We start from the raw sequence: 16896 nt of genomic DNA, 5'->3' as shown, positions 1-16896 counted from the left end.
GGGCTCAATGTTAATTAACTTCGGTACCAAGAAAAGACCGCCTACTATTAGGAAGGTCGAATATAAACAAATAAAAATTAATTTTAATAAGTTTATAATAAAAGGAAGTTAATCGAAGAGGCCTATAAGAGGCGGAGAGATATAAAATAAATCTATAACTTTTGTTAAGCAAAATTAAGAAAGAGAGTCTATACTCTCTTAGACACCAACACTTCCGTCTAAGGGAAGGGTCGGCCATTGAAAGGTGAACGAGAGTTCATACTCTCTTCGTCACCATAATTAATCAAATTAATTCCAAAAGCTAACTAAGCTAATATAGAAGTTTCCAGTAAAGCGACAGCCGAAATCAAAGAGAAATACTTCACCAAAGTCGTGAAAATACTCCAAGAACATAAGCGTATCCCAGAACGTCTTGCCGGAAGCACGACAGAGGAATGATTGAGGAGGTGTCAACAAGAAGTACTTGAGTACCTGGCCACAGGTGGCGCTGGTAAATACACCCCCTTCTAGTATTGTGATAGCTGGCGTATCCCTCCATAGAATTCTGTCGGGCAACGGAGTTGACAGCTACATGATTATCGGGTAAGTTTAATATTGAAAAAAATACATTAGAAACTTCACAAATGGGAGAAAACGACAACAACACTCAAAGAGTAATCCATGGATTGTGATGGTACAGATGTGACGGCGAGTACAATTTATCAAGTTTCAAAAACTCAATACTGTATACTATATATCAGCCAATTTCCAAAAAATTTGATGTTTATTCGACATACAGAAATATCTTGGTAACTTTCAATGATTGGAAGATTATACTGTACATACTTAAATCTTATTTCGCAACTTACAGGAAAATCACAAAAACAATATCAATGACAATCTACACTGAATAGATAACAACATTCCTATATTCAAAAATTGATGGGGAATTTTTTTAATATGACAAGAATGAAAACCAAAGAAAACAGGGAAAACTGCTCTGTACACAAACAAAAACTTTGGAACTAGCATAGTATTGTCTTGGCAAACTGATTAGAATTCGTAAGAATTCACCACCAATGAAATGAGAAACAAATACTTACTTCTACAGGATGACTAGGAGACGTGGGAGGGACATCGTTCTGCCGCACTTCGTTTAACCTATCACTATCGGGCGGCCGTTCGTGCATTTCCCTCTGGTCTCTTGAAGAATCCTGACCAGATTGAGTTGCTAACGAGTTAGATACACTATCACTAGAATGAGTGGGGACATTACGGGACATGTTAAAGCGCGCATGTTCCCGCCCCTCTCGAGAATCCCTGTGAACATCGTCATCTCCCCTTAGTCTCTTAACCTGCTGGGGACTTTCACGTAAACTAGCACTTCTCTTAGAGTCTCTACTGGCATTTCTAGGCGTGGGGGCCTCGTCCGGCACAGCCAACCCTTTGATTTTCAAGCACTCTGCTGCCTTGATCAGTCCGGCTAGATCAGCCTGCAGCACATTCACTTCCCCTAAGTACATGTAATTAAGGAGGGCTTCGAGTTCACTGTGCCTGATGTCTTTCAGAACTATCACCGGTTGGCGGCACTGGGTCCGGTTGAAGATTTCCTCAAAGTATTCGCTACATGTCGAGAGCACCAGTTTGTGCACCGGGTAAAACTTGCCTTCGCATGCTAGCGTCACATCGCTGTAGGATTCCTGTCGGGGATGGAATAGAGAATAATTTCAAGAACTTAACCCTTTTACCCCCAAAGGACGTACTGGTACGTTTCACAAAAGCCATCCCTTCACCCCCATGGACGTACCGGTACGTCCTTGCAAAATAAATGCTATAAAAATTATTTTTTTCATATTTTAGATAATTTTTTGAGAAAATTCAGGCATTTTCCAAGAGAATGAGACCAACCTGACCTCTCTATGACAAAAATTAAGGCTGTTAGAGCAATTTAAAAAAATATACACCAAAATGTGCTGGGAAAAAAATAACCCCCTGGGGGTTAAGGGTTGGAAATTTCCAAATAGCCTGGGGGTAAAAGGGTTAACGAGTAATGCCTTCAATACAAATTGTGCTAAAAGAGAGTACTGTATATTATTATTATCAAACTTGAGAGTACGGTGCATTTCATGTCACTAAAAAAATTTTAATTCACATTAATTTCTACAAGTAAATGAGTAGCTGAGTAACCTAATTCTAAAAGTAAGCATGGACTTAAATTCATATACTGTATATATAAAAATACCACAGATACTTCAACAATATAATGCACAATGAAGTACTGTAATAAGTAAACTTTTAAGGTTTAAAAGGAAATGCTAACCTGAAATAAATCATAAAACACTATTCGTGATGGGAAAAAAAAAATATGAATGATAGGGGTTCAGAACTTTGGTCTTTACCTTTCTCCGTATTGTGGATAAGACGTGGAAGAAAGTGGTTCCATGATTATTCCACTTAAGTGATAACAGCCCAGTATCCATGGTGTTAATCATACCTAAAAGAACAAAGAAAAGATTAGAATGCAAGTAGTATTCACAGGTTCCAATGAACTTGCCACATATTATTGATTTGTGAAGTTACTTTGCCGGCAATCTGATCAACACAGGTTAAAAAATGTTTTACTTTTACATATTTTATCAAGTGTTTCTTTAAAAAATTTCTCTATAAACATAGAAGCTACAAATGCTGATGGAGTGTGACTCATAACCTAGGGTTTTCATTTTTGAAACTATGATTACATTTTTTTGCTAGAAAAACATTATTTCATGTTTCAAAAAGTTATTTTTAATGAAAACAATTTGTTCTTAATAAAAAAAGTCCTTCTGGTATATTTATGCAAGTGTGTCCAGTAATGCACGCAACCATTTTCTGACCCGGAAACGTATTCATTAAAATATTCTTTAAAAATGCAAGGGAAAGCAATTTACTCTAGTATCCCCTATACACTAACTCCATTTTCTATACTTTTCCAACAACTAGATTATCAGTTTTCTTATCTTTGATATTGGCAGTAAAGTAGTAAGTAAACATTTGCTGCACATACTCTTATTTTTTTGTCTGTTCACTTAAATATTTAAATTATCATGTTATGATTATGTTAAAAGATTCAGAACGTGTCACTAATAGTTTCTCCTTGAAGGTTAAGATACATCCAATTTCCATGACTTTATATGCTCAGACAGGGATGGTCCTTCCGGATTCTCCTTAGATCAAGGAGCAATAATCAGAAGAAATGTTCTTGGTAATTTCCATCTTCACCTTTTAGGCACATAAAAGCATCTTCAGTCTGAGATCTAGCTCACCGATGAGTGACAGTCTTCCACTGCAGAGACTAAACAAAGGTTTTTTCAATAAAGGAAGATGAGGATCTCATCGGCGATGTATCCTTTACATGACACCGCTAGCTTTAAGTAGTTCCAAGCTACATGGAGTATCAGCAAACACAGATTCCACCTGGTGTGTGACAATTGGGGACGTGTCAGGTTACCCTGAAATCAATTTTGTCCACAGACTTGAGTAATCAAACCAGGAAAACTGGTAGAAAGGCTAAGGCATGTAAAGGCAACCAGTATATTGAAGTGCACCTGAATGTTTCTGATGTTCCTATGATTATTAATTATCAAATGATTGATAACTGGGCATTTACAAGATATGTCCCAATTAACAGTACAGTTTAGTTACTGAGCCACGGATTCGCATCTCCATTGGCATCTCCTTAGTTTTCTTCTTTATTCTAGTTCTTTTATTTTCTTCTCTTTTTCTCCAAATTTGACATATATAATCTTTTCTTTTATCTATTCCTTCTTCCTTAAACAGAAGCAGTAAGAATATACATAGGTGGATCTGCATCAAACTTAGAATCGAACGTGTCATAATTTAAGACGACAAAGGTTCCAACTATCGGGAATTTTGTAACACGTGCAAGAGCTACCCGTGATTGGTGTGAGAACTAGGCGGAATTTAAAAAACTGGCAAGGTAACACTAAATCAAAACATTTCATAATTCGTAAAACTAGCTTCATAATATTGTATTTCGGACCATGATATACCTCTAAACCTGCGACCCCCCTTAAACTGCCATAATCTTTGAAATAGAGTTGAAAATAAGGGAGTTATGGGACATGGCTGTCAGCATTTATACCGGTAAACACCCACTTTCCTATGATATTGGAATTCCCCTTTACTGGAAATTTGTAGGTTTTGGGAGTTGGTAGATAGACTTACCATAACAGTACGTAGGGTTTTATGCCAGTTATCATAATGAAAATAGTTTTAAACACTAACACCATGTACCGTCTTATTTCCTCCGTTACTGTTATTGTGCTAATATAAAAATCTAGGGGTGTATGTAGGATAGCAGCCACCTGTATGTATTATTATGGCTAACTTAAATTACGGCAGTGTAAGGGGGGTCGCAGGGGGCGTCAGCCCCCTATTAGGTAAGTAGGTAAGGACACGGCTTGTAGGTTAGGGGGGAAAGTTTAGGTTAGTTGATGTCCTTTTTTAATCAATGCGTGAGGAACTGGCCGCTGATATACAAAGGCTCCAAAGTTTACCCAGCATCCTATTGTATGATTAATCAAGTTTCAAGACTAGGCGGTAAAATTATAGTTACAGATGGAATAACATTTTGAACGGAAAGGAAAAAATAGTTTTCCCTGTAGTAAATAATGTGCTTTCATTGTGTTTAACCTTCATTTCAACAGGAAACAAAACAAAAACCTATCAGACTGTCTAAGAACGATTTTTTGCTACACTGTGCAATCATTTTGCTCGCAAAAAATGAAAAACATCAAGCTCCTATGTACTGACAATTGGTACATGCTGAGCTGCGCATGTTAAGCCCATTGATTATTATTTCTTATATAATTGAGTTCTAATTTGCACAGAAAGTATCATTTGCAAAGAACAGGGATTTTTCTAAAGAAAACATAGTTTTTTGGTAGAGCTTTTCCCATCTGTAATTATAATAAAACCCTGTCTTATTTTCTTCATTACCGTTACTGTACTAATATGAAAATTGGGGTGTATGTACGATAGCAGCCACCTATATGTCTTATGACTAACTTAGAATACGGCAGTGTTAGGAAGGTCGCAGAGGGGCGTTAGCCACCCCGTTAGGCAAGTAGGTAAGGACACCGCTCGTAGGATAGGTTAGGGGGGAAAGTTTAGGTTAGTTGATATCCATTTTTAATCAATACGTGAGGAACTGGCCGCTGATATACAAAGGCTCCTGAAAATTCACCCAGCATCCCATCATAGGATTACTCAGCTTAAGCCCACACCAAGACTAGGGTTAACAGCCAACATCTTGACGTATACAAGGCAGCTCCGGTTAATAGGATACATCCAGTATTTTTATATTTTAACAAAGCGCTTACTAAACTACAAATTTATGTATAAAAATCACCTTTATTTCATATACATTGCATGAATGCCAAGGTCAAAGCTACTGAAAGCAGAATGATGCCCGAACCATACGCCCAACCAGGGTTGCCAGGTTGGCCAAAAAAACCCTCCACGATTTGTCTTTTTGTCGTGCCAGATCCCTAGATTTGGCCTTATTTAAATTAGCCATAAATGCTATATTTTCGACATTTATCTTCTATTATGTTGGCCTTTTAAAGCTACAGTTAATCAGACGTTGGCCGTTTCTCATTTGGAAAAACTGGCAACCCTGGCGGCCCAACTCTGCAAATGTAAACAAACCGCCATCAACGACTAGACGGTGGGGGGTTTCAATTCCCTTAGAAATTCACTTCAAATTAAATATAATTATTACATATTTTGCATAATACAGACTCCATGTTAACGTTCCTTTCGGCATAATAAAGAACAATGACAATTGATAACAGAAAATATACTTACGGGGTTCAAAAGGGACGTCAGGTACACGCAACTATCCGCCATGATTGACTGACGCTATGCTATACGGTTGTTTAAGAATTCGTTAGAAAACTGAAGTTTTGTCGGTTATTATTATGATAAAAAAACTGTGTGGAAACCTGGCAGCCATTTTTAAAAAGGGCAAAGGTCTTTCAATGCTTTATTTAGTTTATTAATATAGGATTAGCGCTTTAATATATTTACTGTTTCTTACCAGTATATTATCATAACAATGACTATGTTTCTTTATATTTTGTAGATTCAATATGTCATTCGGTGATAGCAAATGGAAAGGCTAACAGGAAAACTGAAATTATAATTTAGTTGTTAGCTTTATTGCATGAAATCTCAAGCTATGTATTTTAGAAAGAAATCAAGGTATTGCATATAGCTCCTATCAATAATATCCAAGAACTGTAAGCTAAAACTCAATTTGGTAGAGTGTAGGCCTAATATTTAGCTCAAGGTGCATAATGTTTTGACAAATATCTTGTGTACAATATGATGAAGTTTCGAATTTGATTATAAATGTGTTTTATATATAAGTAAAAGATATCACATGCTGTCAAACTGAAACACTGAATTATCGTGGAACACAGAGGAATTGAGTGAAATCCATATTTTGATAAGATGATCCCTCACATGTAAAAAAAAATGATAAAATCAAGGACGGCTGAAGGAGAAATATTTACTCCAGGAAAAAAAAAAATAATTGCCATTCTTGTTTGACTTTAGATAACTTATTGGCTTGTATTTTGTGATTGGTACACCAGGAGAGTTAAATATTACTTATCTCTTTATAAAAATATAAAAAATTTATACTTTTGGGTCTTTACGAAAATATACTAAAGTTAGGACTTGTAACTAACAGCAATTGGTTAGAGATAGGCATGGAAATTTTGAGTACGTAGAAAGGAGGTGTTTTTTTAGCCATGGTAGAAGTTTGTGGTCACATAAGGTTCTTGTACGTGTTATAGTTTATAATTCTCGTGAATTACTAATTTTGCTGGCATAGAAATGTACTGAAATGCATTCAGTGGGAGTGTCTTCGGGTAATTTTTGGACACATCTTGTTCACATTAATAACAGAATTTCCAAAAATTTAAGTTCATAACTGTTTTATTTGTATGGGAGGAATTGTTAATATCATATTCTCCTAACCATTACTTTTTACGGGTTTATTTCTCGCCCTCCGTCAGACACTAAAAGTCTGTTTAGGCGGGCCTTGGTATGTGAAAAAATAATTTCTTTCCAGTTATTATTTTGCTCTGTATCTTATCAGTTATTTCGTTAACATTTGTATTCAGGCTTAATAGTTTTCAGGTCACTATTATAACACTTTCTAGAAAGATAAGTCTTCAGGTTTTTCTTGAAAGCTGCCACATTTTTGCTATTCTTGACATCGAGTGGAAAGTCATTGAAGAGTCTTGGTGCAGCATAACTGAACGTTCTTCCTCCTATTGCATGATTCACACTAATTTCGAATAGTCTATGTGGGTCATCAGCATGTCTAACTCTTACAGCGGCGCTGGTAGCTTCAGGGTAGGAGACCAAGCAATCACGAAGATATTTAGGCTTATCACTTGTAAGTGCTTTGTGGGTCAACAAGCAAATCTTAAATTCAATTCTAGCCTTAACAGGTAACCATTGCTAAATAAAGTTTATAATCAAGCAGGGGTTGATTATTTCTATTCAATTGATAATAGTTATTAGTTCAACATAGGCTGAGTTTTCAGCAGACTAGATTATAAACCCGATATTTTGAACATTGATTTTGTTTAAATAACATTGATTGTACCTGATTAAGTGGATATATACTGTCCAATGGCATAAGGAAATGTCTGCTATTGAATCGAATAATTCGGTTATGAGAAAAAAAAATGAGTAGGCCTACCTTTAGGTGCCTTCATTGTGCGAGGCGTACAAAATATCGTTGAGATAGTTTGATTTTACGTTCTTTCACTAAAAATACTCCACCTCTGCGAACTACAGTAGATGAAATGAATAAGAAAAACTTTTACTTTTTTTTAATATGAGATCACCATATGTCAAATCCCTATAGTTGTTATAGAATATGTAATTCTTGAACAACTAGTTGCCGTAGTTTGTCACTTAGAAATGACCAAAGCATTATTAGGCCATCAGTTAGCACGCAGACAATTATAGTCTATGAAGACAGCTATATTTACTCCATTATTATTATTATTATTATTATTATTATTATTATTATTATTATTATTATTATTATTATTATTATTATTATTATCATTACTACCTAAGCTACAACCCTAGTTGAAAAGGCAGGATGCTATAAGCCCTGAGGCTCCAACAGGGAAAATAGCCCAGTGAGGAGAGGGAAAAAAGGAAAAGAGAATATTTTAAAAAGAGTAACAACATTAAAATAAATATCTCCTATATAAACCATAAAAACTTTAATAAAACAAGGGGAAGAGAAAGAAGATAGAATAATGTGTCCGAATGTACCCTCAAGCAAGATAACTCTAAGCTAAGACAGTGGAAGACCATGGTACAGAGGCTATGGCACTACCCAAGACTAGAGAACAATGGTTTGATTTTGGATTGTCCTTCTCCTAGAAGAGCTACTTAACATAGATAAAGAGTCTCTTCTACCCTTACCAAGAGGAAAGTGACCACTGAACAATGCGTCAAGAAGAATTGTTTGGTAATCTATGTTGTCAGGTGTATGGGGACAGAGGAGAATATGTAAAGAATAGGCCAGACTACTCAGTGTGGATGTATGTAGGCAAAAGGAAAATTAACCGTAACCAGAGAGAAGGATCCAATGTAGTACCATCTGGCCAGTCAAAAGACCCCTTAAATTACATGCTGGAAATGATGGATTGGAAATGTTACTTAATGACTTGAGGGTAAACTTTGGCAGTTAATTGTATCTTATTTCTCTTCCTCTTGTTAATTTTTAATTTTCTAAGTTTATGTATGAAAGATTTATTTTCATGCTCTTAGAAGATTTTATTTTAACTGTTATTACTTCTCTTGTAGTAGTTTATTTATTTCCTTTCCTCACGGGGCTATTTTTCCCTGTTGGAGCCCTTGGTCTTATAGCATGCTGCTTTTCCAACTTGGGTTGTAGCTTAGTTGATAATAATAATAATAATAATAATAATAATAATAATAATAATAATAATAATAATAATAATAATAATAATAATCCACCGGTATTTAATCAGCCATTAAAGTAAGATTTCATTCTATCTTTAACATACGTTTACCAGCAAACTTCATACATATATAGATAAACTTTGTACTTCCTAGTTACTAGCCTATGTCTGGTGACATTCAGGCTTACTGTAGGCTACTTGGCTGGCAATTCAAATGTCATTTGGGCAAGCAATGACCTTAGTTCTATTTTAAGATTAAAGATCAATAACTCTACGTATTTCGGAACCGTACGACTATGGTGATAATTGTTACACGTACAGCGAGGCAATGGAATATTCCTCAAAATTAAAAATAAAAATACAATAGGCCTACATCAATACTTATCAAACTGGTGAAATAGCTTTGAAATATATATTTTCTTCATTAATTGTTTTTAGAACTTCCACGTTAAACATTTAAGAATTATGTAAATTTCGTTTTATTACATAATTTAGTCGATATAATTCTATAAAAGAATACTTATCATTAATGAAATATACAATTTTATTGGCCCTAACCCATGAATTACACATAGAACTTATTTTCGAGGAATTCTCTGAGCAATTTGACCTTTAAGAACAGAAGAAGAATTTGCAAGCCGTTCGAAACGAAACTGTTCTGTTTGTAATGCAATGTTTAATAAGATTAAAAGATAAAATAAACTATCAGGAAAATGGAATTATATTTATTGTATTTAATTTTATTAATTAAAACAAAATAAGGGTAAAAATATCTATTTATGATAGAGATTGCACAAAAAGTTATAGGAAACAGCGAAACTGTTCTGTTTGTCATGCCAACTTCACTAAGGTTTAAGGATAAGATAAACTATCAGAAAGAATAAAATGATATTTATGATATTTAATTTTATCAATTAAAATAAAACAAAAGCAAAATAATTGATTTATGATAGAGATTGCATAAATGTTTTATAAGAAACAGCACCAATGTGATTCATTGTCGTCTGCTCTGTTTGAAAGACAACATTGTTTGGGTTGAAAATGACAGCCGACAACGACTTTGACGTACCTGGTAGGTGATTAGCTGCTTATTTTAATTACTGTTACTGGCATATTTAGTGAAACACACCTATTAAGACACAGTAATCATATGAATATCTTGCAATATTATTTAATGGTGTGGTTTATATGTAAACTACTCTTTATTGATTAATGAACTTGTGTCAAATCTATGGGTCATTGCCCTTTAGCTGACAGTGTCATGGCTTGTCATAAACATGTCATAATTGATAATCGGTATATTTTACTTTTCACATCAGTTAAATTATTAACGTATCAAGGCGATATTGACAGCATTGTTTTGTTGCTTTATGGAATATAGCATTTGGGTTATCATAGGTTATATAAGCTGGATCAAACTTGTCTTAACGTACGCCTAGTCGGGTTATATTGTATTGTATAAATTTACTCGTGCACCTTTGGAAGGTACCTTAATGGGTTTAATTATAGTTATTGGAGTGTATGTATGATAGCGGCCACCTGTATTTTTTATGTCTAACTTAGAATACGGCAGTGTAAGAGGTGTCGCGGGGGTGTGGCGTTTACCCCCCCCCATTTAGGTTAGTAGGTAAGGACACGACTTGTAGGTTAGGTTAGGGGTGAAAGTTTAGGTTAGTTGATGTCCATTTATAATGAATGCGTGAGGAACTGGCTTCTGATATACAAAGACTCCTATTTATGGATGGAAAAAGCTTTTCTACTAAAAACCAGGTGTTTCCTATAGAAAAATGTCCGTTTTCTTTGAAAACGACACTTATTTTCTATGCAATTTAAAACTTAATTATCTAAGAAATAATAATCAATAGGATTAACATGCGCAGCTCAGCATTTACTGCTTGCCAGTACATAGGAGCTTGATTTTTCCCGCGAGTGCACGGCGAAACAAAAACCATTAGATTTCTTAAGAAAATATCTCCGTTCTTAAACGGTCTTACGGTATTTGGTTTATTTGCTTTTGAAATTAAGGTTAAATTCAGTGAAAGCACATTATTTACTGCAAGAAATCTACAGGTATTTCTGTTCAAAACGTTGGTCCGTCTATAACTATAATTTTACCCCTTAATGTACGATGGGCGGGTTTACGCAAGTGGTGTTTGTGGGGTGGGGGACTAGGGGGAACATGAAAACTCAAGGTGTACCAATGTATGTGCAAATATAAAGATTTACCAAACATGTTAAAATAATCGTAAATGTTTACTCATGCACCAACACTAGCAAACCTCGAAGCTTTGCATTCCTTCCTATACCAGCCTAGAACCCCACACGTATGTACGCTGTAGATTACATCAGAGTAGGTTACCCTATTTAGAAGTTTTATATTCTAAGGCATAGGTGAATCTTATTTCTGCCCTAAGCTAGTCATATTAATGTGCTACCCTTTAGGCTTTAAATAAGAATAAATTATTCTTTTATAGTAAATGCTTTTAATCAGGAAAATCGCCATTTACATTGTTAAACATTAGATGGTTATACCCATTTCTGCTCAAAATTTAGATATATGAATGTTAACTTGTTGTTTTCTGACAATAAAAGATGAAAACCAAATAGATTTAGGGTAATTCATTATGAACTTTAAAAGCTACACAGCTTAGTTGAAATAGACTGTAGGGAACAGTTGCATCTGATTGAAAGGACTGTCAGATTTATCATGGACTTACTGTTTATATTTTTTTATTATTATCAAGCCCCTCTCTCTGATTTTCATACATATTTATTCATAATTGTTCTCTTGAATTGCACTATACATTTGATTCGATTTTCCATATCCACACCAACCACCGTAATAACAAGAATACAAATTCTAATTGTATTTCTATACAGTACTCGTTGATTAATTCTTAACCGCTACTGTATACTGAGAGTTGACAAGCCTTAACACAGTAATTATATGATTGCAACTTGGTAGTAATCACTTTACTGATAAAAAAGTCTTTATAGATAATCACATAAGTCTGTTCACACTTATGAGGGCTGTGGCTTCTGTAGTGATGTTGTTCATGATTCTAAAACAGTAATTCATTGTATTGTACAATATATCATTTGCATGCTGTGAAGCTTGAAGCTTTTGCTATATTAAATCAGTTTTGCAAATGTTTGAACTCTGCTTAAGAGCAAGTGTGATGTGTATAGTATCAAATATGTATACTTGGTATTAAATTTATTTTTTTCTTTTATAGCAACCGGTGCTGTATTTACGTTTGGCAAGAGTAGATTCGCTGACAATTCTCCATCTAAGTTTTGGATCAAGAATGACAGGATTTTGGAATTGGCATGTGGAGATGAACATACTGCTGTTGTCACAGGTATATTTTTTATTTCAATTTTTTTTTTTACCTTATAGGTGTCGTTAATATGAAATATATTTCTTAAGGTTGATATCATTATTGAAGTATCTTGAGACTTTATAAGTAAGCACTGTTAATTAGAGCAATATATTTATCATTCATATTTTAAAGTACTGTGTAGTAAATTTCTTTTCACTGTGAAAAAGCTAAATTAGTTACAAACTTTTTCTCAAGTTTGTGTCATATTTTATTGTTTGGTGATTTATCACGAGTGAACTGCATTTTGGTTATGATTCATCTTTATATTGTAGAGCTGATGTAGTTGAATTACTATATAGTGTAGGAATAACTATATTGCAAGTACTCAACTTACATTATAAGAATAAAATATAGCATAGACTTATGCCATTATGACGAAACATTATGGGAATTTTTTCTCGATCATACTCCTGCCCTAGCTGATGCCTTCGTTCGCCATGTATCCGTGAAAATAAGACACCTTTTATAGTTTGTTTTCAGGTCTCTCGTTGGAGCTATTCTTGAACCGATTATGGACTTGGGACTACCTAGTCTCATTTCAACAAAACTAGCTCTTCTTGGTCTTCATGAGGAAAAGCCATTTCTCTGCTTGAAGACGGTCTCAGGAAAAACCATTGCTGTGCTTGAACCCAGTCGTCCGACCGAAGAACATGGACATCTGCTTTGTTAGAGTTTATCGGCTCATTAGGAGCTTTGAATAGTCTTTCTCAGCTCTACAAACCTTTGTCTAGAGTGGGATGTGGCTCTCGTTCTTTAAAGTCAATTCCTGTCTTTTTTTTATGCCTGTGAAGGATTTCCCGGATAGATTCCCTTTAAAAAGACATCTTTTCTTCTAGCCTTAGTATAGACAACACGTATAGGCAAACTTTATAGCCTCCTTTATCGTGTCTGCTTATCAAAGGATTGGGGACTGCCCTCATTCTAATTCACTTTTGAGTTTTGGGGAAAATATCGGAACCCATTAGTTCCTAAGAAAAGATTTGATAACTTCTGTATTTCTTCTCGCTGAGTCTTATGAAAAGTTTTTGTTTCCAGAGTGAGTAATATAATGCTATCTGAATAGGTCCTAATGTCTTTCAAGTATCAGCAGCCATTCATTAGTAATTTCATGTACAAGGTGTCCAAGAACACTGTAACTTCCCTACTTTCTGAGATAATCAGGTTGGTATGTAAGTCACATTTTAAAGGGAACAACTGTGTTCAGTTCAACTGAGAACTTGCAAAGTCTGTGGCATTGTTCCATTTCAGACTCTGAGGAAGAACAACTTGGTTCCATAAGTATTGAGGGTTTGAATATAACATTGAAGGAAGTGACTCTTCCACATTTTCTTTGTCATCTACATAAGATCTGAGGTGGTTATAAATTCTTCTGGTTCTGGGCCCTATCAGTCAGGAATAGTTGCGGGAGTCATTCTCCCGTTGTTATTTTCATGACGAGTAACAATTCCCAGATATACCAAACAGGTCCTTTCATCATAAGCCCACTTGAATCTCTTCTTCCGGTCCCTGATATCAAAGGAAAATGTGCTAGGTTTTCACGAGGCAAAAATCCCTGCCCCACCTATCCACATTTAAATTGTTATCAAGGTTTAATGTCCATTTTCTTGCTTGAGCTAGAAATATTCCTACTTAAAAGAAATTAAATGTGTTTAGGAATATACAAATGATTCTAAATATTTATCATATTAGATACGATTGCTACACAACAGTAGGAATATATTAGTTACAAATATGGATGTTTTTGTAGCAAGGGGACAATAATCTTGCATTATTTTTGACAATCAAAGCTACACAGTAGATACACATAATAGTTCATACCAGAGGTCTCCAGACTATGATATGGCCCTTATCCAGCCCATCAAAAGATTTTAGAAGACCTATAGCAATATGAAATATTTGTAAATTATAGAGTTATTTCCCTTTGATTTTATTTCCCAATGCGTACATGGACAGATGACAGGCTTGTGTTTAACATTCTCATTTATTAGTTATGATTGAAAAGGCCAGTGACCAGAATTATATAGAAGATTGCTGACTGAATTGATTTTTATTTGAATTTTGTCAAAGGTTCAAGTTAATTTAGAGTGTCTTTTCTATGTGTTATTGAAGTCTTGTCTTTGATTGTGTTTATTTTTCTTCTTGTTTGCCACAAAAATAATTAGATTCTCATTTTGGGTAAGTCTTTCTAAAATTTCATTGAAATCAAATTAAGTTGTTAGAAAAAAAAATAGCCAGAACTTCCCATATGCAGTCGAGAAAATCATTAATTTATCAGAGCATAACATTTACTAATGGTTGCATTTTTTAATGGATTACCGTGTATTATTTCTCAGTTTGAGCAAGGCACTGAAACTGTCACTTGTCTCTTATGTCAATTGCTTAAATGTTACATTTGCTCTTGTCTGAAGAAACATCAAATTAGTGGGAGGTCAGATTCAAAATCCATCAAGAATGCCAATGTCCATCTAAAATTAAATGATCACAAAAACAAAAAACAAAGAGGAAAATTGAAGTGCTAACTAGATATAGAATAAGGGAAACAGTTTATTATTACCGATGCAATAGCATAAGAGAAGCATCACATCAAACCATGGGTTTTAAACTAGCATGTAAGTAAGGAACTTGCTGTACAACCTCTTTTAAGTTCGTAGTGCACCGCAGGGTTTTCTCTCGGCTGTTCTGGGTGCCCAATAGCCTCTCTAGTGCATAGCCTCCTGGGCTTGAGGGCTGGGTCGTGCAGTCCAGTTTCCTGGATTCTAATGCTTATTCTCCTAGAATGATGTCTCCTCTTTCCGTTATGTCGATTGTCAAGTTACAGTAGTTTGTTACTTGACTACTGAATAAAACGTTGCTCTTATTACTACTTATTAGATAGTGTTAGGCTCAACTAGACCAAAGTCATTGTTGGATGTTGTTCCCCCAAGAAAGGGGTAGACAAAGAAAAGAAAGGGCCAGTCATTCTTTTACATCCATCCCAGACTAAAACCATAACCTCTGTCCTCAATAATAGTTAAGGTAATGATTTTAAAGATAAAATGGAAGGGAAGCCAAACTATTCCCCTACAACCTACAGGTTTCTGAGCAGTAGAGTGTTTAGAATTCAATTGCAGGACTCTGACAGGGTATCTCCTTTTGATTTATTCTTGAGTGAGAAATAAGAATGGGACATGGCAAGAAATGAAGTTTAAAGGAAACGCGAGTAAACGGATAAAATGAACAGAGCTGAAATCATTTCAGCAATGGTCAAATATATACCTCAAGTTATTTTCTACAGTGTACCACCTAAGGTATATTATTAGTCATACCATTTACTTGCTAAACAGCTGCTTTAAAAGGACTTATGTTTTGCAATTCTGTTTTAGAAGTCTTTATACTGTAAGATAAATTATTATCAAAGGATAATACTGTATCATGAATTAAACATAGAACTTATGTTTATGAATGGAAGTAAAATTTTCTCCCTTGTATTGTAACCTGAATTTTTGTATAATCTGTATAGTATATTGTACTCTACTCTGGTGGTATAGCAGAACAGTTCGTCTTTTCCAGAGAGTGGGCGAGTGTTTATGATTGGCAGCAATGACATGGGTCAGCTCGGCCTTGGATCCACAAAGCCAGTTTCTAAACCATCATGTGTCAAAGGTAAAAGGAAAAGATATCTTTGTCTGTGAAAGTAATTATTATTTTGACCTTGCAGCTTTTTTTAAATATCAAGACCTCTTAACTTATTAGGCCTCCTGATTTGATATTCCACTCAATTAATAGTAATTCCCAATGTTTTCTCATTTATAAATGCTGTAAAATCCATCACTTTGAAAAAGAAATGTAGACTTATCAAAAGCCATTGTGATAATTAATTGGTTTGTAAAGAATAAATTGAGAGGTTGAGAAAGAAATACTTAGGGAAAAGTAATTTTTTATTTCATATTCTGTACAGATCTTATATGATTTTGGTTCATCTTTTATTTTTACTCTTCGGAACTGAAATGCACTTACTGGGAATGTAACAATCCTCAAATTTTTTGTTAATTTTTTTAGTATTTTGTCTAAATTAAATTTTCTTAGAGTATTGTAGCTTTTATATTTGATGCCACCAAAGATGATTGTACATAATTCTGAAAACAAATCATTACTGGGTTTCTATATCACCAACAGAGCTTATGCCTGTTGGTTTTATCTGTTTTGGTACAGTAATATTAATCTTCCTAATTGGTAAGTGTCTGTTCCTCTAGATTCCGGAGTCTTTAACTTTATTCTTATAAAATATTTTAAGAGTATAAGTGTGTTGTATTGTATCTGCTTATAATACACATACATTATAGCTTTATTCCTGAATTGGTTCTTACGATTTTTGCAGCCTTGAAACCTGAAAAAGTCAAGCATGTAGCATGTGGCAGAGCACACACCATCGTTTCATGTGGTGAGCATCCTATCATATTACTTACATTATTATTTTTATTACTAGCTGGATGGAGTGAATGAAGCTCTGGGTGATAGGAGGATAGATG

The 16896-nt window shown here is 34.6% G+C and overlaps 2 protein-coding genes across 4 annotated transcripts in view; one reads left to right on the top strand and one right to left on the bottom strand.

The window, feature by feature from the left end:
* The window catches only part of LOC137638505 (transcription activator GAGA-like), a 66720-nt gene extending 60736 nt beyond the window's left edge, over positions 1–5984 (bottom strand). The window contains exons 1-3 of one of the 2 annotated variants that reach the window (XM_068370603.1): positions 5848–5984; positions 2379–2473; positions 1083–1679 (exon numbers count right to left, since the gene is read on the bottom strand). In XM_068370603.1, coding sequence (XP_068226704.1) covers positions 1083–1679; positions 2379–2471 — 690 coding nt within the window. In that variant the 5' untranslated portion in view covers positions 2472–2473; positions 5848–5984. The remainder of the gene's footprint in view (positions 1–1082; positions 1680–2378; positions 2474–5847) is intronic. The other variant, XM_068370604.1, reaches the window with a different exon arrangement.
* A 4046-nt stretch (positions 5985–10030) lies between these two features.
* Positions 10031–16896, top strand: part of LOC137637877 (X-linked retinitis pigmentosa GTPase regulator-like) — a 49703-nt gene continuing 42837 nt past the window's right edge. For both annotated transcript variants that reach the window (XM_068369987.1, XM_068369986.1), the window contains exons 1-4: positions 10031–10077; positions 12242–12367; positions 15938–16030; positions 16746–16808. In XM_068369987.1, coding sequence (XP_068226088.1) covers positions 10047–10077; positions 12242–12367; positions 15938–16030; positions 16746–16808 — 313 coding nt within the window. In that variant the 5' untranslated portion in view covers positions 10031–10046. The remainder of the gene's footprint in view (positions 10078–12241; positions 12368–15937; positions 16031–16745; positions 16809–16896) is intronic.

Source organism: Palaemon carinicauda, chromosome 3 (assembly GCF_036898095.1).
Source record: "Palaemon carinicauda isolate YSFRI2023 chromosome 3, ASM3689809v2, whole genome shotgun sequence".
Classification (NCBI taxonomy): domain Eukaryota; kingdom Metazoa; phylum Arthropoda; class Malacostraca; order Decapoda; family Palaemonidae; genus Palaemon; species Palaemon carinicauda.
The sequence above is the reverse complement of the archived record's forward strand: the minus strand, read 5'-3'. Positions and strand labels throughout refer to the sequence as shown.